At 49.6% G+C, this 22,014-nt stretch overlaps 7 protein-coding genes across 7 annotated transcripts; 5 read left to right on the plus strand and 2 right to left on the minus strand.

The window, feature by feature from the left end:
* Positions 1-325: 325 nt before the first annotated feature.
* FSUBG_5407 (transport SEC31) lies at positions 326-4,252 on the plus strand (the record flags this gene model as incomplete). Its single annotated transcript, XM_036683500.1, has 3 exons — positions 326-522; positions 576-4,149; positions 4,208-4,252. The coding sequence occupies 3 exons, from the start codon at positions 326-328 to the stop codon at positions 4,250-4,252; spliced, it is 3,816 nt and encodes a 1,271-aa protein (XP_036539118.1).
* Positions 4,253-4,892: 640 nt separating this feature from the next.
* FSUBG_5408 (uncharacterized protein) lies at positions 4,893-5,958 on the plus strand (the record flags this gene model as incomplete). The annotated part of the gene is made up of 2 exons (XM_036683501.1): positions 4,893-5,046; positions 5,105-5,958. The coding sequence occupies 2 exons, from the start codon at positions 4,893-4,895 to the stop codon at positions 5,956-5,958; spliced, it is 1,008 nt and encodes a 335-aa protein (XP_036539119.1).
* Positions 5,959-6,089: 131 nt separating this feature from the next.
* On the minus strand, positions 6,090-7,943 carry FSUBG_5409 (uncharacterized protein; the record flags this gene model as incomplete). The annotated part of the gene is made up of 4 exons (XM_036683502.1): positions 6,090-6,136; positions 6,195-7,035; positions 7,104-7,362; positions 7,813-7,943. The coding sequence occupies 4 exons, from the start codon at positions 7,941-7,943 to the stop codon at positions 6,090-6,092; spliced, it is 1,278 nt and encodes a 425-aa protein (XP_036539120.1).
* A 3,737-nt stretch (positions 7,944-11,680) lies between these two features.
* FSUBG_5410 (uncharacterized protein) lies at positions 11,681-13,125 on the plus strand (the record flags this gene model as incomplete). The annotated part of the gene is made up of 2 exons (XM_036683504.1): positions 11,681-11,753; positions 11,840-13,125. The coding sequence occupies 2 exons, from the start codon at positions 11,681-11,683 to the stop codon at positions 13,123-13,125; spliced, it is 1,359 nt and encodes a 452-aa protein (XP_036539121.1).
* A 1,027-nt stretch (positions 13,126-14,152) lies between these two features.
* On the plus strand, positions 14,153-15,046 carry FSUBG_5411 (uncharacterized protein; the record flags this gene model as incomplete). Its single annotated transcript, XM_036683505.1, has 3 exons — positions 14,153-14,399; positions 14,488-14,810; positions 14,873-15,046. The coding sequence occupies 3 exons, from the start codon at positions 14,153-14,155 to the stop codon at positions 15,044-15,046; spliced, it is 744 nt and encodes a 247-aa protein (XP_036539122.1).
* A 468-nt stretch (positions 15,047-15,514) lies between these two features.
* On the minus strand, positions 15,515-17,048 carry FSUBG_5412 (RUVB; the record flags this gene model as incomplete). Its single annotated transcript, XM_036683506.1, has 3 exons — positions 15,515-16,700; positions 16,755-16,981; positions 17,040-17,048. The coding sequence occupies 3 exons, from the start codon at positions 17,046-17,048 to the stop codon at positions 15,515-15,517; spliced, it is 1,422 nt and encodes a 473-aa protein (XP_036539123.1).
* A 1,445-nt stretch (positions 17,049-18,493) lies between these two features.
* Positions 18,494-21,268, plus strand: FSUBG_5413 (uncharacterized protein; the record flags this gene model as incomplete). The annotated part of the gene is made up of 1 exon (XM_036683507.1): positions 18,494-21,268. One exon carries the CDS (start codon positions 18,494-18,496, stop codon positions 21,266-21,268), a length of 2,775 nt encoding a protein of 924 aa, XP_036539124.1.
* Positions 21,269-22,014: the final 746 nt, after the last annotated feature.

The raw sequence follows: 22,014 nt of genomic DNA on the forward strand, positions 1-22,014 counted from the left end.
GGACAGCTCAGGAGGCACGGACGTGGCCACAGGGAGCTCAGGACTCAGGAGGAGCCAACTAACGGGGGGAGAGCCAGCCAGCCTGCAATCTGGCATCATACCTCCCACTACAGGACACACCTCCACCGACCTCGCCCTGCTTCGTTCGAACTCCTTTTGAAGCAGTACTGCGGGCAGAGGCGACGATTCGTTGAGAACTTTATGGAGTCTTCTCAGCCGTAATTATCCATTTTCTTGTCTTTTTAACTCGTCTTATTATATCGAAACACCATCCTGAGCTGGTACACTTGTCGCATTAGTCCCTAAGCTCCCCACCATCACCATCATGGTGCGCCTTCGAGACATTCCACGAACGGCCGCCTTCGCCTGGTCACCAGGTGCTGGCAAGCCAATTCTAGCCACCGGTACTCATGTCGATTCTCCCGACGAGAGCAACAAGCTCGAACTCTGGGATCTTGCTCTGGATGATCAACAACAAGGCCTCGAACTACAACCTGTCGCTAGCATCGACACCGACGCTAGGTAGATACTCAAGAATGCGCTTTTGAAACCCCATGTTCTGATCAACACTTCAGGTTTTACGACGTTGCATGGGGTCCTCCCAATGAGGATCACCCCAGGGGTATCATTGCTGGTGCTCTCGAGAACGGCTCCCTAGACCTTTGGGATGCTGAGAAACTTATTGCTGGAGACTCTGATGCCTTAATTTCTCAAACATCAAAACATAGTGGCCCGATCAAGGCACTTGAATTCAACCCCTTGAAGCCTCAAATCCTGGCCACAGCTGGCGCCAAGGGAGAGCTCTTCATCTACGATGTCAACGATATTGCCAACCCCTTCCGACTAGGCAATTCTACTGCCCGATCAGACGACATCGAATGCCTCGCATGGAACCAAAAGGTCTCACACATTCTCGCCACCGGTGGAAACGGTGGATTTGTCACCGTTTGGGACCTGAAGACTAAAAAGGCTTCTCTAACACTCAACAACAATCGAAAGGCTGTCAGTTCCATTGCTTGGGACCCCAACAACTCGACGAAGCTCCTGACAGCTACTCCTGATCACAACTCCCCTGTCATCCTTCTATGGAACCTGCGAAACTCCAATGCTCCCGAGAGAACGCTTCAAGGTCACGAGTCTGGTATTCTATCCCTGTCTTGGTGCCAGCAAGATGCCGACCTCTTGTTGTCCTCGGGTAAGGATTACCGTACCATCGTGTGGAATCCCAACACTGGCGAGCGGTACGGTGAACTGCCAGAGGCGACGAACTCCGCTTTTCTCACTCGATTCAACCCTCACAACCCCAATCTTTCGGCAACTGCCAGCGCCGACGGCAAGATCACCGTGCAGACTCTCCAAAACACCAACCCTGATACTACGAAGGCCGCGGCTGAGAAGAACCTTGACGATGAGGACTTCTTCCTCCACGCTGCCCAGGACAAGCCTCAAGATTCCTCTTGGTCGTTGGCCAAGGCTCCCAACTGGTTCGAGAGGCCCGTGGGTGCTTCATTCGGCTTTGGTGGAAAGATTGTCGTGTTCAAGCCCAATGCTACTCAGCCCGGGCAAAACCGTTCATCGAAGATCTTGATCACCAATTTCACTGTTGACTCTGACATTTCTACTGCTAGCCAAAAGTTCCAGGAGGACATCGCATCTGGCAAGATCTCTGAAATATGTGCCGATCGGGTTGAGCAAGCCAAGACTGATGAGGAAAAGGCTGATTGGAAAGTGATGGAGACTCTTGTTGGCGAGAACCCCCGTAGCAAAATTGTCGAATATCTTGGCTTCAACAAGGACACACTCACGAATGGCAGTGCCGAGGAGACATCCAAAGTCCAAGAAGATGAGGAAAGCAAACCCTCAGATGAGGACGTCGAAGAGAAGAAAGAGAAGCGAGTCTCGAGCTTCTTTGATGGTGCTGAGGGCGATGGTGACGACTTCTTGTCCAATCTTGCCGCTACAAAGGGTGCCAAGACTGATAATCCATTCCATCTTTTCAGTGACTCCGATACCACAGTTGAAAAGAGCATCACCTCTGCTCTGATGTTGGGAAACTTTTCCAAGGCAACTGAACTCTGCCTTAAGGAGGACCGTTTCGCCGACGCATTCTTGATCGCCAACTGCGGTGGTCAAGAACTTGTTGACAAGGTTCAAGCTGCGTATCTGTCCCGCAAGAGCGGTATGCCAAGCTACATGCGCTTACTCGGTTCTGTTATAGCTAAGAACCTCTGGGATGTGGTCTACAACGCCGATTTGGATAATTGGAAGGAGGCCATGGCTATCCTTTGTACATTTTCCGACCCTGATGAGTTCTCTGACCTCTGCGAAGCGCTCGGCGACCGAATCAACGAAGACGGCGATCGAAAGGACGCCTTCTTCTGCTACCTGGTTGGATCAAAGCTCGAGAAGGTGGTGTCTATCTGGGTTGACGAATTTGACGAGGCTGAGCAGGCTGGACTGAAAGAGGAGACTGAAGACTCCACGTTCTCAGTTCATGCTAAAACTCTGCAGAATTTCATCGAGAAGGTGACTGTCTTCCGCCACACCACCAAATTCCAGGATAACGAGACAAACTTGACCTCGGATTGGAAGCTTTCCGTTCTCTATGACAAGTACACCGAGTACGCAGATATCCTTGCTGGTCACGGTCAACTAGAGACCGCCCAGAAGTACCTTGATCTCCTCCCTTCCAACTACCCCGCGGCGGAATTGGCGAGGAACCGTGTGCGTCTTGCTACCAAGAAGCCTTCTGCTCAGCCCGCTTCACGAGTGCCAGCTTCATCGAGCCGGACATCGTCCAGGCTTCAGCCTGGTATTGGCTACCAACCTCCCCAGCCCGTACCTGTGGTTGGCACTGTGCCTGGCTCTGTCCCAGCTAATCCCTACAGCCATATTGCCCCAACCCCGGTTGCTCCCCGATCAACTGGGTCGCCAGCACAGCAATATCAGCCCCCCTCAAACCCTTATCAACCACAGAACAGTTATGCCCCTCCTGCGCAAACTGGATATGGAGCGCCAGTTGGTTATCAGCCCCCTGCTCAGCCGGGTTACGGTGCTCCCGCCCCCTTAGCACCCCCACCGATGAGCGGTCCTCCTCGAAACACAACACCTTCATCAGTGACACCTGCAGCCAAGATGAAGAACATGGACAACTGGAATGATGTCCCTCTTGTCACTAAAGCACCCCCGGCACGCAGGACCACGCCCAGTGTCCAGCCTATCACATCTCCTTTCCCTGGCCAACAAGGCACAGGTGTGCCTCCTCCACCTCCTGGTGCTTCTCCTTTTGGACAGCGAACTGGCTCGACTCCCCCTCCACCACCTCCCAAAGGCTCAGCGCCGCCTCGCGTTCAGTCACCTCTAGCAGCTCCTCCACAAAACTTCCAGGCTCCTCCCCCTCCTGCTGCCAGTAGCCATAACCCATACGCACCCCCTCCCCCTGCTGCCGGCGCGATCCCCCCACCAATGCCCAATGTCGTTCCTCGAACAGCATCACCGTACAATGCTCCTCCAGCAGGAGGCCCTCCCACTAACCGATACGCTCCCACTCCTGTAGCACAGCAGCAGCAGCAGTACAGCCAGCCCCCAGGGTCTGTACCCCCTCCTGGAGCCGCAAGCCGTCCTCCGGCTGGCTCATTTGGAGCTCCTCCTCAGCAGTCGACGCCTCATAACCAGTATGCTCCCTCTCCATATGGTGCTCCTCCTGCTCAGCAGTCTGCGCCTCCCACGGGACCTCCTCCGACTGGGCCTCCTCCCATGAGCCGACCTCCTGGCGGACCTCCCGCTGCTTCTTCTCCCAAGCCAACTCCTGCCCCTGCCCAGGCTTCGGCCCCTCCCAAGGCCAGACATCCTGCTGGTGACCGTTCGCATATCCCGCCCAATGCCCAGCGTTTGGTAGACATCCTAGACCAGGATATGCAACGAGTTGCATCCAAGGCTCCTGCGACATTTGCACCCCAAGTCAAGGACACGCAGAAGCGGCTTGGTTTGCTCTTTGACCACCTCAACAACGAGGAACTTGTCAAGCCTGATACAATTGAACAGCTTACCGAGCTTGCCAATGCTCTTGAGGTCAAGAATTACGAAGGTGCACACAAGCTTCAGGTTGAGCTTCAGAGAGACAAGACTGAGGAGTGCGGCAACTGGATGGTAAGTTCTCGCTGTGTCATACATAACTCTGTGACAATGCTAACTCGCCCAACAATAGGTCGGTGTCAAGCGATTGATTAGCATGAGCAAGGCTACCCCGTGATCAAGCTTCTTTTTAGTATAACACGACTTATTGTGCCTTACTTATGGATTATGTATGGAGGGTGCGGATGTGATGTTGAATATTTGGCTTAGCGCGTGGTGCATGGTTGGGGACGAAGTCTTACACGAAGACAATCACGCCGATGGTTTGATAGATAGAAAAATAAATGAAGATGTTATTGTGTGCCTGTCTAACTCCTAATACTGCCATGATTCTAAAACTCTGGCATGTTTCTTCAGATACTATTTCGTAACCGATCAGTGAAGTCAGGTTGGTTTCCCATGGTTGGATAGAGTTCTGAACTTCTGATGTGTCCTTTCATAGATATGTGTGAATATTTCAGTGAAATATTCAAATAGAATATCCATTCCGGATCAAGGCTCGAGAACAAAATATGTTATACAAATTCAAATACCATTTATTTATAAGCCAAAAGAAAGTGTGAGGTATCGCGATATCAGCATATGAATCTCCAGGGTAAGTGACTTGTATTATTCTGCCCTAGGTACTCCGTATATCATGGCCAGCTGTCAATGGATCCCCACTCAAGCAAAAGCACCACATCATCGTCACCAGAGCCCATCAACACCAATATTTCAATATCAACCCGAAATAGACGCTTACCAATAGCTACAAAATCATGTCGGAGACGACGCAAAGTCCTGACGACGCTGCCGCCCAGCGAGCTGCTGAACAAGCGCGTCTTCGCAAAGAGCGCCGTGAAGCCAAGCTCAAAGCCGGGGGTTCTGCAAGGTTGAACAAGATTACTGGTCTTGGAGGTCGTATCCCAGGAGGTTCGACGCAGTTGTTACATACAGATCCAGCTGCAGAGTTGCTAACTTTCTTACACAGAACCAGAACCCACTACTGCGTCTACTGCCATGGCTGATGCCCCAACGCCAGCACCCGCTGCTTCAGCATCCGCTGCGTCTGCTACCGCCGATCATGCCGACCCAGAAGAAGTCGATATCTCAGATCACTACTACGAGCCGAAGCGGACTGCCACTTCACGAACGAATGCACCTGGAATCACAGAACCCGCCGTCTCAGAGGATCAGCTGCGACAGATGATGCTTGGCTTTGAGCGTGGTAATGGCAGCGGTACCGCTAGCCCTGCACCCGGAGCAGCTGAGGAAGATCCCATGATGAAGATGATGTCCCAGCTGATGGCTGGTGCTGGTCTTCCTGCTGGCTCAATGCCTCCTTTTCCCGGTATGCCAGGCATGGCGCCCGGCCAAGGACCCCCCGTACCGCCCACGGCCGTCCGCAATAGCGCCTCTACAAACCTCTGGCGTCTTCTCCACGCCCTCGTAGCTCTCGGCTTGGGCTTCTACATCGTCATCCTTACCCCATTCACTGGCAGCAAGATCGAGCGTGAGCGTGCCGCTCTTGCAGGCACGACACCCGCCGACCCGCTCATCGCAGCCGCCGAGCCTGAGCTTGAGACGGAACTGGAGCACCGCAAAAAGCTGTTCTTTTGGACATTTGCCACAGCTGAGTCGCTGCTACTCACAACTCGCTTCTTTCTGGATAGGAGAGGCAGCCCCCCTTCTGGCATTGTAGGTACTGTGGTGCAATTCTTACCCCAGCCTGCCAAGGGATATGTTGAGGTCGTGATGCGTTATGGTCAGATATTTACCACAGTGAGGAGTGATATACTGGCCTGTATTTTTGTGTTAGGGGCTGTTGCTTGGTTTAAGGGATAATTAGCTTAGTAGCATAGACACATTGCAGTTGAATCATCATTTTACATTACAAGCATGGCCTTGTGTCCAAATATGGCCTTATTGCTTAATGATTATACATTAGAATTCAAGTACTATTCTATGCAACGATGCTATACTGTACACAATGGCTGCGACAAGAAAGGAAGGACGGGAATGACTAGAACGAAACAGAGGTCCCAGTTCGTGATGTATGCCGAGCCAGCTCGTTTACTTACTGAGAACCATCTTGAGCAGTTTTCCAAAGACACCCCTCACTCGATCAGGGTTCTCTGCCACACACGTAAAGACAACGGCAGTACTGGCGGCGAATACAAGTCTCTCTCGCCACTCTTTGTCCAAAGAATACCGTCGAGGCAGAACAGTGGCCAGGGCACGAGGGGCAACAAAGAGCGCAATATCCTTTCGCCGGCTCTCTGTTTCAATCATGATACTCCAGCCACATAGCAGACAACCCGTGCCAACGCAGATTCCACTATCCATGCTCTGACGACGCTCAGTGGTTGTGCCGCCAGGAAGACGGGGTCCGACGCGTGTGCGGCTCAAACAGACTCCATAGTAGAAGAGTGTGATAAAGGTTGCGAGGAAACTAGAGGAACGACAGGACGAGATTATGGCCCGATGTAGGGCTTTGCGAGAGGGGTTCCGAAGAGCTAGAGCGAGTGTCAGGGGCAAGTACGTAGCCATCGACCACTTCCAGGCTCGAAAGAAGCGGCTTGCAGCATGGTACTCGCATGAAGGCCCGCTGGACATATGGACCATCTGGCAAGGTATGGGAACAACTACCGCAGGATCTCCCCAGGCAAGTGGCCACTCGTAGTCCACACACATGCCTTGGAGGAGATGTGCCTGACCGGTCTCCTTGCCGTACTGAAACTCGCCTGAATGGCACCGGCGAAGGGCTTCGATGAGCCTTAAGTCCACGGATGCTGCCGAAGTGATCCATTTGTTGTAGCTGCGGGGCAGACGGCTAGGATGATAGAACCAAGCCCACATAACAAGGCCTGATGAAGCTGCAAAGACAAGGGGGTCAACAAACTTGGAGAGGAATCGTTCAGCCTTAGGAAGGTGTCAGCAACTATGGATATCTGATAATCATAATCAGGTGATTTTCGTGGTCTAATTACCTTGGACCACCTGTTGGAGGCCAGACGACGGGCCTTGTGCCTCGCCCACAGATCACCAACAAGGACATCGAGGGCTCGAGTGACGGCAAACAGGGTTAGATCCATTGTCCGACCAGCAAACTTGACTGTTTGAGGCTCGGTATTATGGGCCGAGCCCTCTTTCGGTGGCACAGTTTCGGTATACGCTCGGCCCTCGTAGGAGTGCAGCAGCCGCAGGCCAAACCAGGCAGCAAGGAATGTTGACAACCATCTTGCAAGTCTGGGACGATTGTTTAGCAAGGAACATCATGATTCATTAGAGTGAAACTGAAGGCCTACCTCAAACGACCTGCCTCGCTGAGCCCCCTTGTGGTTTTCTCTAGAATGCTTTTCAAAGGTTCCTTTCGGCGTATTAGCTAACGGCAAATCAAAGTAACATTAACATTCCGGTGAGTTCTGACAGCCAACAAGGACAAGGCGACCAATGTCAGAAAAAAGTAGGCGAATTTCTAGGACTGGGCCAAGTCCATCATAAGTAGGTTAACTTGCCTTCAATAGAGTAGTGCCACCAGCTAGTATGGCACAAAACGTGGGAAACCGCTGCGGATTGAAGCCTGTCCTCACTATGTGTGCCGCAGAGCTGACGAATGAGCTATCGTCAAGGTCCGGGGCAAGTTGGTTGGCTAGTTTTCTCTTTCTCTTCGCAACATGCTGTAACACTAATGTCAACAGCCGGGGAGCCACGGCAGATGCATAGCCCAAGAGATAGGCGCGAATCAAAGGGCGTACGATCTCGGGAATAGGATCGAGCCTCAGGGGCCCTTTACGGGCAGGGCGCACATCAACTGCAGGCATAGCCATGCTGCTCCAGCATAAGAGATGTCCAACAATGTCCCGAAGCAGGGCTGCGGCACCTGCTACCGGTGGCACTCAGAAGGTGGGTATCTGACAAGATGGATGATCGCGGGGATCCTGACTGTGTATGAGGCTATGAGCGGTCAATAACAGATCTACCCCTGCAAAGTATAATGAATAGAGAAAAAGGTGGTGTAAAGATGATCGAAAAGGGGAGGTCGGCGGTTTGGAGTAGCGGGGGGATATGTCAACATCATGCAACGTATGAGGAAGTATCACAGAGGGTTGATGACAAGAACTCGACGGCAACGGCGCCAAAGATATCTAGGCTCTTGGCCAGATAAAATGAACGAACAGTCAGGAGATTGATATGATAAAATGTGCCCTTGGAGTTGATCAAAAATGTGGAGATTCATCGCCGAGCTCTCATCTCGAGCCTCGGCTTGATAATTCGAGATGCCGCGTGTGAATATGCAACATGGCAAGCATGGATCGTATGTACTGCAGGAAATAGACCGAGAGGAGAGAAACGTAAATGATCTACCTTGACAGGTCGTAGATCACAACGCCCCCCCTGCCAAGGCTATAGGTAGGCAGTGTAGCGTAGCGCAACCGCTGCATGTTGATGGAGTTGCAGATGCAGATGCAGATGAGAGAAGTTCAATACATATGCGGGATTGTGAAACTAACCTATCACAACAGAAACTATTATTCTTTGAGTAACAAATCCGTGGATTGAGAGTATGAAACAGCCTAGCGAGTATTCAAGAGAAAATTAAGCTCAAAAGGACTCGTGGCAGATTATACGGATAGTGCCCGAATTGGAGGGCTGACGATGTTGCTGGTGACGCTGGTGATGATGATGATGACCTGAGAGTTCAGGGGCTCAGCTAAATCGAAGTCGAGAACCGATCAATCTGGGCCTGGGCCTGGGCACGGTAGTTGAAAACAGATTTAGACATGAGACGTTCCAGATTTTCTACTGTAACGGCTGCTGCTGGACAGATCCGGGTCGTTCGCTGTAACGGCAGGTATGTAGGTAGGTATTTTAGGTGTGAGATTAAGTAACAGCTGAGTGAGGTTATCGCTAACGTTAACATCTGGAGGTACAACAATTTGCATGTGGTCAAACTGAGCAAGGCCCCACCCGTCTGCCCGTAATTCTGGGGTACAGGGATAGGCAGCTGCTGTATTGAGAAAAGAGGCATGTGCACAAGATGGGTCCGGTACGTAAATTTTACCTTATAAGGCCGAATAACTGAGAATCCTTCAGTTGACAGCCGCCGGAATTGGAACTTTTACATCTCGTACTGGAAGAGAAAAGAGAACAAACAGCCCAGAACGAATGATGTAGATCTCTTACTGGTACCTGGTACAGTTTCACCAGTTGATCGGTTACATAAGGCACCTTAACCCTGGGAAGCAACAACTTACCCAATTCTTTCTGTCATTTACGATCAAAGCACCAAGTTTACGTCTGTGCCAGTTGGTTCGTATCCGAATTCCAAGTGACATACTTAGATTCGCACATGGGAATGAAATTGTTCTCGAAAAACAAAACAACCTACGGCAGGGAAGCCCCACGACGAATTTCGGGGCTCTAACAGGTTTCGGCTCTTCTTCCTGGCCTGATTTCCCACAGGAAGCATGATTTCAGTTGGCATCTTTCCTTTCCGGGGAGGTCTTATATCAACCCTGGTAAGCCCTGAATATCAGACTGGCACGGGCCGGCCGCGGTCACGAGTCGATGTAAAAAAAAAAAGTCTTTGTCACTTTCGAGACAACAAAGACGCACGCATGTGCTTGACCTTGTGCTTGTGGCTATGCTGGCTGATTCAGACAATGCAATATTGTTGGTTCAGCCTCACCGTGTTGCTGACTATGTACAGGTGAGTAAATCGAGTCAAGTGACCGCCAACTTATCTGCAGTAAGTCGACTGCGTGCAACGCCAAGATGACTAGATTTCCCGAGTCTCTCAGCAGAAGAACAGAGCCAATCAAGAATGAACGAACTGTCTGACTCTTAGGGCTTGGCTGGGCGAATGAATGACAGCTGGATATGAGGCGTCGTCAACCAAGGTCGCAGAGTAGAGCTGTTGGGAGTGCTGAAGATGAGAGAGGTTCAAGCATGTGAAAGTCCCATAGATGCATATACAGTAGAGTTGGACTGCAGACTATGATATACGGATACGTCATGACAAGGTGACCCGACCCATAGACACCCCCCATAGGATAGGTACCCATACCTACAGGATGGGCAGTACCTTACCCTACCGGGAGTCTCGGGGGGGGGGATGTAACGACGAATGTGTTGAAAGAGCTTTGGTAATTGTTGAACAAGGCGCGGGGGCTTGGATCACTTTATGGTTTTGGTAGAGACTCGACTCGACTCGCTGAACATCACCCACGATCTGATTTCCCTAATAATGCTCCAAACCAAGTTTTTTCCAAAGGCTAAAGGCTCTGGTCGACGTCGATGAAAGTTGCAGGTGACACAGTGACCTGGGGGAGGGGAACATGGGGGATTGATGACTAGAGCGCATCAGGGCGAGGTAGAAAGTACTTGGAGATTGAGTGCTTCTAATGCTCCGAGGCAACCCCACATGGCTAAGACGGTCCAAAGTGTGCTCAACATGGGCCAACAGGTCCAATTACCGTGCAAGCCTGGTCCTTGGACGTATTTCCCCAAAAACAAGACTACCTTCCGTCTAAGTCTCAGTTACTCCTCGTGGTCCGCCTTCCACCTGCCGTACCGTTCCTCTGCACCCAGGACAGTCACGGTGGGCTCCCGCCGCTTTCCTCCAACCTACCTAAACCGCTTTACCTACCTATAGTACATACTACCTAGTAGGTAGTTAAACACCACCACCACCACCACCACCACGATCCCAACCCTCCCATCCTTTTCCTGGCCCGCTACCATTTGACCTCTATAAGGTAAATTTTCTAAACCTTTCCCGGCCAGGAGCATAGCAGCCATCCATCCTATGAAGAAGCAGGAGATGCCGGGCCCTCGTTGCTCCTTCTTTGTCTTCATCTAGGTCGCGGGTGTGATGTGACGCAGCAAATGCACGTTTTAGCACATGCACTCCCCGTCCAGACTAAATCCCTTCTTGTGTTGATCCCCTGTCGCTCTTATTCTTCTTCTTTCTCCTCCATGGCTTAAGCACGCAGCTCTGCAACTCTACTGTCAACGACTTTTCTCCAACATCCATTTACAGCTGTTTGCTTCCAGCGACACAACTCGACTATCAGCATATTTCCTTGTCTTCTATCCAAGAAGCACATAAAACAGCAACGTACATGCCACGCATACAATCGCAAGAGCCTATAATATATTCACGACCCATTCACCAGCACAGTTGCATCGATCTTCTCCTCGTGCTCTGGCGACTCAGCAATTCCTTCCTAGACTCCAGACAGATACAACAGCTGCTTCTTTGCGCTTCACGTGAAGCGAATCGAAAATCCCCCAGGCATACTCACTTGCCATCAACTTGGTGGGCTTGAACTGTCATGTGCTAGACAGACAGAACATAGCTTGATATTGTCCTATCTACACTCTTGATGCCGAATAAAAAAGCACACCATTCTGGAAACATTACCATTTACACTGTCGAGTCGAGATACGCCCGCCAAATATTATCAGTCCTTCAAATCACAAAAGTTTATACATCTACTGTGGCTCATTTGTAGCACATCGCTTGCTCTACAAAAAAGCCCATCTTACCAAAGACGCATCCATGCTCGCCGTACAGCACGCTCCGAGGATGGGTTCGTCGCAGCCGCCCTCAGATCCTTTTATGCCTTTTGGCTGTAAGTGAACCGCTCGCCGAGATCCTTATCCTTCGCGTCGCATCCACCAATTCAAAGAGCAGTCTGCTAATCTCTAACCCGACCAGATTCATTCGATCCTAATCAAGATCCTCCGATCAACGATCCGCCGGAGCCTGCACCTGGAGCTCCTCTCTTGACAGATACCGACAACAGGCTTTTGACGTCCTTCTTCGACGATATCAATGCAGACCATTACAATATGCCCTCCTTCGGTGAGGGGCTTAATTTCAGCGATACCTGGCTTGATCTTCCTCCGCAATTCATGGGATCCAGTACTTCATTCGGTCAACAGCCAGGGTCTTCACTTGGCGAGCCGCCGGCTCAAGGACTCACCCATAGTCTGAACGAGTTCCATGGCATGGCACCATTGGGATCCCATTTGATGCCACCGCCACCGCCACCTCCTTCCCACTTACAACATCAGACTGAGCATACACACACTCCCGAAGATGTGCTGAACGCGGCGGCTACTCTGCTTCAAAACGGCCCAAACCAGCGTCAGAATTCCAACGGAATTGATACTTCGTTACAGAGGCACCCTATAGGACCTCCAGTAGGCCACCTACGACACCAACCTATAGAAGAATTCCGGGAAGACCATCGACGCAGCGTTGCAGCAAGTGAGCAAGAACATTACCCAGACTGGATGATGGGACCCCATGACAAGCGCCAGCATCGAGCACCGCCTGCCGAATACCAGTGGGGTTCTGATGCCAATTTCAACCGCATTCAAGGCTATACTCCCAACTCGGAGAAAGAAACCGCCGAGTCCTTGACAAAGGAGCAACTCAAAGTTCTTGAGTGTTTCGAGCCTAGTAAAAGCGCCGATAACACGCGACCCAGCAGCCCACTTCATACCAAGGGGCCGCTTCCTCATAGCAAATTGACTGAGCTCACAAAAGTGCAAGAAGCTGATACGCCCCCGCGTAAAAGGCGGAAGAGCAGAAATAACAAAGATACTCCAGATGAAGAGGCGCAAGAAGAGACAATCACGCCGAAGCCTGGGCGGAGGCGGAAACCCAAAGCGGAACGTGCAGGTTCCATCATGTCGGCTGTTGCAGATGAGGTTGCTGGCGGCAAACGTCGCAAGTCCGCAGCAAACAATAGCAAAGTGTCGAGAGAGAATCTTTCGGAAGAACAGAAGCGCGAGAACCACATAAAGAGTGAGCAAAAACGGCGCACTCTGATTAAAGAAGGGTTTGACGACTTGTGTGACCTTGTTCCTGGCCTTCGCGGAGGCGGTTTCAGTAAGAGTACTATGCTCGCGATGGCAGCGGAATGGCTGGAGGATCTACTGAAAGGAAATGAGGCACTGGCCGCCCAACTCGCTGCGTTAGAAGGGCGCATCTGAAGCCCCTTTCTCAATCGAGTGCGATACGTGCCATGTATCGGTGTATAGACGTGCAATTTGGTCGGTGTTTGTTTTTCTATTAGGACAAAAGGGATTGGAAGACCATCCCCGGTGTGTATAGGAGTTCATGGGAGGAAAATACACACTCTCTACGGACAGAGAGATGGTTTCAAGGAGCTGGACGTCACAGCTTACTGACGTGGTTGAATACCCAATGGGAGTAGCAAGAGGTGGTAATAATGATGTACGAACGAGTGAAGATGTAGAGAAACTGGCCTTTACGTCATGAGCCGATGGGATGAAGCGGCTGGAGAGGTACATTACATGAGAAACACGAGAATGAAATAAACAAGTCATACCAGTCTTAGTAGTGAGATGATCGCTTGTTGAGTGACGTTGCCCAAGATGGTGACCTATATCTACCACGCGTCGTATCCAGGAATTGATGAGTATGGAAACAAGGGGTCCCAGGATTAAGTGGATAGAGAGAGAGTATCGAACAAGGTTGCACACCTGAAGCGAGTCAATCAAGGTGATCTTGTTATTGGCTAATAGTAAGCGGAAACTTGGCATCTTTCCATTGCCAACTATTATTCGTCCTCTTACTGCAGGTTTAATGTCGTCTAAGCTCTACGAGGAAGATGATGGCCTTGATACTGGTTCACAAGTTTAGGAGGGATTGTTTGATCACTCTGGAGAATTATGAAAGGGTTTTCAATCAGATAAACGAGCCCCTGAGAATGATTGGTAGACGGGGAGCTGCAAAGGTATGGCTGCAGGAAGCTGAGCGCAATTTTGAGAAGGTTTTTTTTTTCTTTCAAAGAACATGGAGGATTGAGGATTTGTCGCGGATTAAGAGAAGGATTTCCTGGTGACGTTTGAGATGCATGCCAGGTAGGTAGTATATATGGACGAGTATCTCTGTCCTCCAAGAGTACCTGTGCCTTGCTCTTTTGTCTTGCTCTGTTGACTACCTACTGAACGTACATATCTTAACACGAGCTCTAGATCAGGGTGCTTTATGAACATGAAGTTTTCGATTTCTCTTCTCAGTGGCCTTGCCCTCTTGAATACCAGCTCTGCCTCAACCATTTCTCGGCCCGAAGCCCATGTTGCTCACTACTCGCGCGATGCTGAGCCAACCTGTATAACTCCAGGCATCGTCCCCAACATCACGGGCTCTCAAATCCGCAACGTTGGAGTAATTCTCTTCCAGGCTCTCGACATGATCGATGTTTTTGGTCCTCTAGATCCTCTCCAGATCCTCTCGCTCAGTGTCCAGCAGCTCAATCTTCACCTCATCGCTGAGACGCTTGAACCAGTCAGCACAGCTCCTTTGGCCATGAACAAATTCAACTCGAGCTTCTTTCCAACGATCCCCCCCAACCAATACATTCGACGATGACCTGGATCTGGATCTGCTCATTGTTCCTGGTGGCCCTGGCGCGAGGAACCCGAATCTTCAGGCTGTCACGGATTACATTGCAAAGATGTATCCCAAGGTCAAGATGCTCATGACTATCTGTACTGGGGCGGGCGTTGCAGCTAGATCGGGTGTTTTGGATGGGCATTTAGCAACGACTAACAAGAACGCCTGGGCAACTATGAAGGAGATGGGTCCCAGAGTGAACTGGGTATCTCCCGCTCGTTATGTCATCGATGGTAATGTCTGGTCTTCCTCTGGCGTAAGTGGTTGATCGATCTCCTGAATCTGTTGATGTTTCTAATTGGATACTCCCTCCCTTAGGTCACTTCTGGACTGGATCTCATATTTGCCTTTATGAGTACTTTCTGGGGTGCAGAACAGTCTGAGCGTATTGCGAGTATTGTTGAACATGTTCCTCGTGTTGCGACTGACGACCCCTTTTCGAAGCACTTTAATATTACGCCCACTCACGCTCAGCCCTGCCCAAAGATTTGAAAGGGCCTCCCGATAGCCCCTGAATGATGCTGAGAGAGAAGTGATGTTTGTGGCATGACTTCAGGTATATAGTTTTTCATAGAAGCCGATACAACATTAGGCTTTTGACTGCAATCACATACTCAGTTACAAGTCTCATTATTTTCAGCTAGATATTTTCAGCTCAATTACAAGATATAGTACTCACAGCAGAAACGCCGTATCTCACTCGGTACTTCTCTCTGTTCACCATAATATTTAGAATCAACTACGCATCTGGATATATCCTCTCTGAAACGAGACGTCATCGCTGCTGCACTTGGGGGGTCGAAACAGAGTAAGACTGTTTGTTTATAGTGCTCTTTGAAGATTTTCGTATTATCCCATTCTACGCCCAAATCAGTATGATACAGATGTCCATCTCACTTCAGGTCTACCATCTTCACAACCCAATACCCTTTTAACGCCAGGCTGTGCTCGCCATTATAATTAACTAAGATCCATTTTCTCATCGCCGTTGCTGGCCGCTCCGCGTACTGCGAAGTCAACTGCACCTGTGTTGCCGATCAGGCGCTTCTCCGAATCGGCCACAAATTTGACACTGCGGGCGGGATCATAGAAGAGCTGGAAGCTGCGTTGCACATCACCGACTTCGACTTGCTTAGCTTTTCTCTTGGCAGAAACAAGTTGCGAAGTGCTGATGAGGTTACTGGCGTATCGGAGACCTGCCTCCTGGCCGATTTTTGTGAGAAGGGCGAGAGCGTCGGGATGCACATCGATCTCTTCTTCTTGGGCTCGGATGGACAGGATCTGCTTGATCTCCTCAGGGTTATACCCATGCGTGTTGATGATGACAACTCGGTCCAGGAAGTCGAGAGGCAGTCCATGAGGGCTGCGGTAGTCAGTACCGCGGATGCGGGAGTTGCCTCGGTTGCTGGCCATGATGACCACAGGAGCAAGGTCGTCCTCAAGGGCTCGGTTGATGTATGAAAAGCACTCGATATCGAGCATATGTACTTCATCGATGAACAAGACACCAGGAACAATCTCAGCCTTGCCCTCTTCCTTCCACTCGCCGACCTTTGTGTTAATCTGATCTCGGATCTCGCTGCGGATTTCGCCAGTATCGCCCGAGAAGAGAGCAAGGAAGCCCTGGGTTCTTGAGTTGATTACATCGATCTCGTGTAGTGTGACGGTGTGAACAACCTCCTTGCGCTTTTGGAGCTCTCCATCGGGGCACTGGAGGAATTTGGTATCGACACCCATGGCATCGTAGTCGCGAGATCGGGCATACGATCGGCCGAGTTTGGTGATCTTTCCAGAAGACTTGTCTATCGAGATAATATCGCCTGCCATAACGCGTTCCTTGGTCATGGCATCGATCATCTTGCTACCCATATCGTAGACTGCCTCCATGTCGGTGGTCTTGATAGTTAGCTTTCCCTGCTTTGCGCTCCCAGTCACACTGCGGTCGATCTGGATCTCAACAACTTCTCCCTCCATAATTTCGCTCTCTTCCTTTATTCGGACACCAATGGACTTTCGGAAGGCTTGGGTAAGGGCTTCTGTCTTGGACATTTCGAGCGAAAAGATTTCTGATGAGGCAAGTGTTGTGAAAGGAACGTCGGGGCCTAGAGACTGGGCCATACCCATGGCGATGGCAGTCTTTCCTGTGCTTTATATGTGTCAATGCGCGCTGTACGGTGAAGGTGATTGGAAGTATACCTACCTAGGGGGTCCAGCAATGAGAACAGCACGACCAGCAATCTTTCCATCCTTGATCATCTGCAAGATGACAGCAGCAGCCTTTCGCGCCTTCTCCTGTCCAACGAGACCCTGAGAAGAAGCTCGAGGTTCAAGGGTTATTGCATCCACACCAAGACCTCGAATGTGGGAGTGTGCTGCGATCAGGTTCAGACCTCGAAGGTCTTTGGACTCGGACACGGTCATCACAGGCTGTGAAATTTAGTGTAAGCAATTGAGTGCGCGCAAGGTACAAGTAAATTCAACTTACGGCAGCCATCTTGTCGCGTGTTATGCGCGAGTGTAACGTAAGTAATCGTTATGAAATTGAGTTGTGAGGCAACGACTTTAATGAAGAAAGCCTGAGGAACAGGGCTGGGAGCTAGATCGCGACAGCTGCACGAGCCTGCGCATAACTTTCAAGTAAAAAATTGTTAGTACGCGGCTATCGCTTAGCGCTTGACAATTAGCGCCTAACGCCTAGCGCCACGTGCTCAATGCGCACCGCCACATTAGTGATCCACTCATTCCATGTGACTCCACAACTCGGTACTGTGCTGCATGGACGCGATTACACGCGAGTACCTAACCTGACACTCTCAGATATCCATTCAGCTCCAGCTGCTGGAGCAACTAAAGCAAGGAGTCTGTAACATCTCCTCGAGTCTGTAAACTTTCACCATGAGTCAAGTGGCTAAGTCACCTAATAAATAATTATCCATAGAAGCTACCTTACCTTATTAGTACCTAGATTAGTTAGTAGTTAATTTGGCCCTGTGCTGTCCTCTCTAAGGTACCTTACTGTATGACGAGAATAGAGAGAGAGGATGCTTCCCCTCCACTTTATAGAGACTAAAATCATTAGTGCCAATTATCTGGGCAAGCACCCATCATCGGACCAACCGCTATTCTTTCTTAGATGAGTCTAGACTCTGATAGTCTAGGCAGTTATTCAGCGAGGATTAGGGGTCTACATTTAATAGCTGAGCTGCCCCAAATAACTATTTGATGAATTCATCCGTAACTACTGTACCTACCCAAGGTACCTTATATTATATGATGATAATCCACACGAACTGAACTCCACACTGCGTAGCCCTGGTCCTGCTGTAACAGATACCTTATTAATTGGTTGGTTCTTTTTATGTCTTTTCTTGTTTTTCTTCTTTCTTTCTCTTCATGAACCGGCTAGCTACCTTACCTTAACATCCGTGCTCCCGCTTTTGTGTCGCCTCGCATTACTTTTTCCCTCTTCTCTCTTCTTCTATCCTCATTCGTTCAATGCACACGCTTTCCTTTCCTTTTCCTCTCCTTCTCCTCTCTCACTCCTTTTGTTCTTTCTTCAACTCGAGGCTCTCTAACTCTCCTTTGTTTTTTCCACTAGGCGTTGCCACACACTCTCTAGGTCCTCACACGCCCAGCCGATTCTTCGACGCGATTGCCTCCCGCCATACTCAACTATTTGTCCAACCACCACCCAACGCAGTACCTGATTACCTATTAGGCCCTGTGTTCCATTGGTACAAAGTACTACCTTTTTAGCGCAGTCCTTATTCGATCCCCTTAATTCCTTCGGCCGCATAGCGTCCTCAACGATACCCTCTCGCCCTCCTCCTTGGGCCACTTCGATTCGCAACCAACGGCGCACGGCATTCGTCCTGTCTCGAATCCTTTACCCATCATTTCGACGGATGCTTAAGGCTCTATTTTACTACCGGAGCCGCAATGGCTGGTAGAGACGATCGATACGGTCGCCGACCAGCCGGTAGCTCCCCATCAGACTTATTCCCCGACCGTTTGTCACATCGCCGAGATGAATCGTCTCATTCCAGAGATGCAGACTATGATCGAGGGAGGGGTAGTGGGAAGGGGGGAGCATTGCCTTACGGTAAATATAGCAAACCGCCTCTGGAAATATCTTCTTCCAGGAGGTCAACGAATGCTAGCGATCGCGGTAAGAGCCCAAGTCTTGAGAAAGAACATGGCCAGAGTATCGCTGACATACACCATTTAGGTTCAATATCGAACGCTACAGCCGAGCCGCGCGCCACCAAAGTTGAAGGTCTGCCACATGTCATAGACCTACTCGGCAAAGCAGCCTGTCTGCGCATGCAGCACAACCAAGCTGATAGCAAGCTTAAGAAAACGATGTCTGACTGGAAACGCTCATCTACCAAAGTTTCCGAATATCCTTCGGTTGACGAGATGCAACGTCAGGCTGTCCAAAAATGCGAGAACGAAAAGAACAGTCTCAAGCAAAAGATCAAAGAGCTGCACCCAACGCTTTATGATACTTTCGATTCGTTCTTGAAGCAATACGTGCATGATCAAGCTTCCATAGGACCCAAACCCCAGGAAGGAGCCGATCTGTTCCCGACGAAGGCCCTGGGCTCCCCAGCAGAGCTTCAGCCACAATCGCTGGAACCGCACCCGCCAACAAAGGCATGGGTGGAAGATTGCTTACAGACTGAGCTGAACAAGCTCAAAAACTCCTTATCAGTCGCTCAGGGGCCAGACATTAGCGAGATCCAGAAACTGGTGGAGAGCCTTGAGAACGAGAAGAAAAAAACTCAACTTCTGGAAAATAAAGTCGAAGAAGGTCGACAGCAACACCAATTGTTAGAGGAGAAGCTCAGCCGGCTCGAGCAGAAGCTCGACGGCGTCAGCACGATGATGGACGAAAGGATAACCGCCACAAACAACCAGCCAGCTACCTCTACAACCTCTTTTGAGCATAATCAGCTCAAGACAACAGTTGAAATGCAGGGACGCACCATAAACTTTATCAAAAGTCAGTCTGATCCCACAAAGATGCAGAAGCTCCAGCAAGAGACAGAAAACCTTTCAGACAGGCTCACGAAAGGCATTAAAGCTGTCAAGTCGCTCCATGAGCAAAATTCTGCTCTTATTGAAAAGCAGGGGGAAAAGCATAAATCCTTAGAAAACGACATATCATCCTTACAAACTACCTCTCGGAACCAGGATGTCAAGCAAAAGTCCCTTGAAAAGGACATATTGCTGCGAAGCACATCTGATAATCAGGGCGCAGAACAAACTTCTTTAGAAAAGGAAATATTGTCCTTGCAAAAAACTTCTGAAAGTCATGGGGCGAAGCAAATGTCCTTTGAACAAGATATTTCGCTTTTACAAAGCACATGTCAAAGCCAAGGAGAACAGCAAAAGATAATAGATGATGTCGTTTCCGGCATAAAATCAGCTGTTGAGAGTCTCTCACAAAAGGGGGGATCTCTAGCCGAAGATATCGCTTCTCTGCGATCATCCGTGGAACAAATACGAGAGGCCCAGGGGTCTCAGGAGGCGCGCCTGTCAACGCTTACCTCTCTAAAGCCTTTGGCTAAGCAAGTTAAGGAACAGCAAAAGAAGGCCAACGTTCTGCAGCAGAGCGTCGACGCTCTACAGGCCAGTGCCGCCGACTGGTCATTGCAAGACTTCCAAGACCTCAAGACAAAAGTCCAGGGGTATCCGCCTGCGGGTGAAATTCGGCAGCTTCTTGTTGAATTCCCATCTCTTATGGACACCAAGCGGCTGCTCGCCAAATACCCGCCTTCTAGTGATCTCGAGCAGTTACTTAAAGAACTGCCGCCTGCTGAGGACATAAGGCGTCTCCTGGATGAATGTCCGTCTCCTGCGGATATAAGACGCCGTCTTGAAGAACTACCGCCGAGTGATGAGCTTAACCAAATAGTTAGAGACTTGCCCAAGTTAAGGGAATCCATGTCGGAAGTCAATGCGCGGTCTTCTAAACTTCCTACGCCCACACCCGCTCCTGCATTCATGACGAAGGACATGACGTTGCAACTGATCACCCCCAAGATGGATAAACTGGAAGATGCATTAAAACGTCGTTGTGCGGACATGATCCAGATATCGTCTGGGTTAGTTGCCGAGACTGTTGACCAGGCAAATGCCCGTACGTTGAAGTCAGAGGAGGCTATCCAAGCACTCGATGTACGTGTAACAGGTTTGAAACGGAGCGTGGATGGGAACAAGAAGGAATTCGATGCGCATGTCACAACATCAAGGCGAAATACGGAGGAAAACAAGAAGTTAAGCCAGCTTCTTACAGAGTTGAAGGAATCCGTCAGCGAAAACAAAGTGGAAATGTATGAGATGGATAACGACATGGGAAAACGCCTTGAGGAAGAGAGCACTGAACTTAAGTCATTGAAGGGCATAGTTGCTGTGATGACCCAGGACGTTGAAAAGGTGCGCAAAGACTCAAGGACTGGGATCGATGATATCCAGTTCCAGCTGGTCCAGATGACGGACTGGGCAAAGAACTTCAGCTCCAAGCAGTGGCATGACAGTGTCGCTCAACAAATTGCTGCTTATGTGCCAGCTCAGTTTGCGGGACAGTTGGATAGCCTGGCTACCAGGGTCAGCCATCTTGAGACCCGAAATCACGATTCGCCAGAGGCTCCTAGCAAGAGACGCAAAGGAGCTAATGGGAGCCCTCTGGTTGTCAACGGCCTCCATTAAGCAAAGACTTGGCTTAGAGGTGTTGTATGGAACATGTTGGTCAGTTGAACACTTTTGTCTGTATAACTGATTTCTCGCACGGGCTGGGTCTTGATTAGAGAACCAGGGTGTTACTTTTTGGCATCAATTCAAATATGTGGAGGAGAGAGGTAACGGTGGCAAGGCAGCATTATACCCCCCTTACGGATCCGGCGTTTTATGCATTATTGTCAGGAGAAAATATATTCATGGATTCACTTATAGTACCTATAATATTGACGTGTGTGAACTTCAATGTCGCCATTAACAGGCATATCTTGAACTTGAATGCATTGAGATGAGTATCCAATAATAACCGAAGCCCTGGGCTAATGCCTGTGTGGGTAGTTGTTTGCTTGTGACGAATAGTGTATGTTGTGGAAGAGAGGAATTTAATAAAGTTGTGGCTAGACGTTAAACATTTAAAGCTGGGTTTAGAAGTATCTGAGGTATATAGATCTAGCTTCTAATAAGAAGTAATAAGATCTAATAGATATACTTTATATAGATTAAGTATTTATTTTATTATAAGAATATTTTATTAACTATATTATTAATGCTTTTTTTTATAAACTTTTATAATACTTAAGGTATTTATATAAACAAAACCACTCTTAAGATACTATCTTAGCTATGCATATTTGGCCTCACTGTATATATTGTTAGCATGGGGATTTTAATACTGAAATGGTAATAGGGTAATGTTAATTGATGCTTGTCCTATAAGC

Source organism: Fusarium subglutinans (genome assembly GCF_013396075.1).
Source record: "Fusarium subglutinans strain NRRL 66333 chromosome Unknown NRRL66333_c0000052, whole genome shotgun sequence".
Lineage (NCBI taxonomy): Eukaryota > Fungi > Ascomycota > Sordariomycetes > Hypocreales > Nectriaceae > Fusarium > Fusarium subglutinans.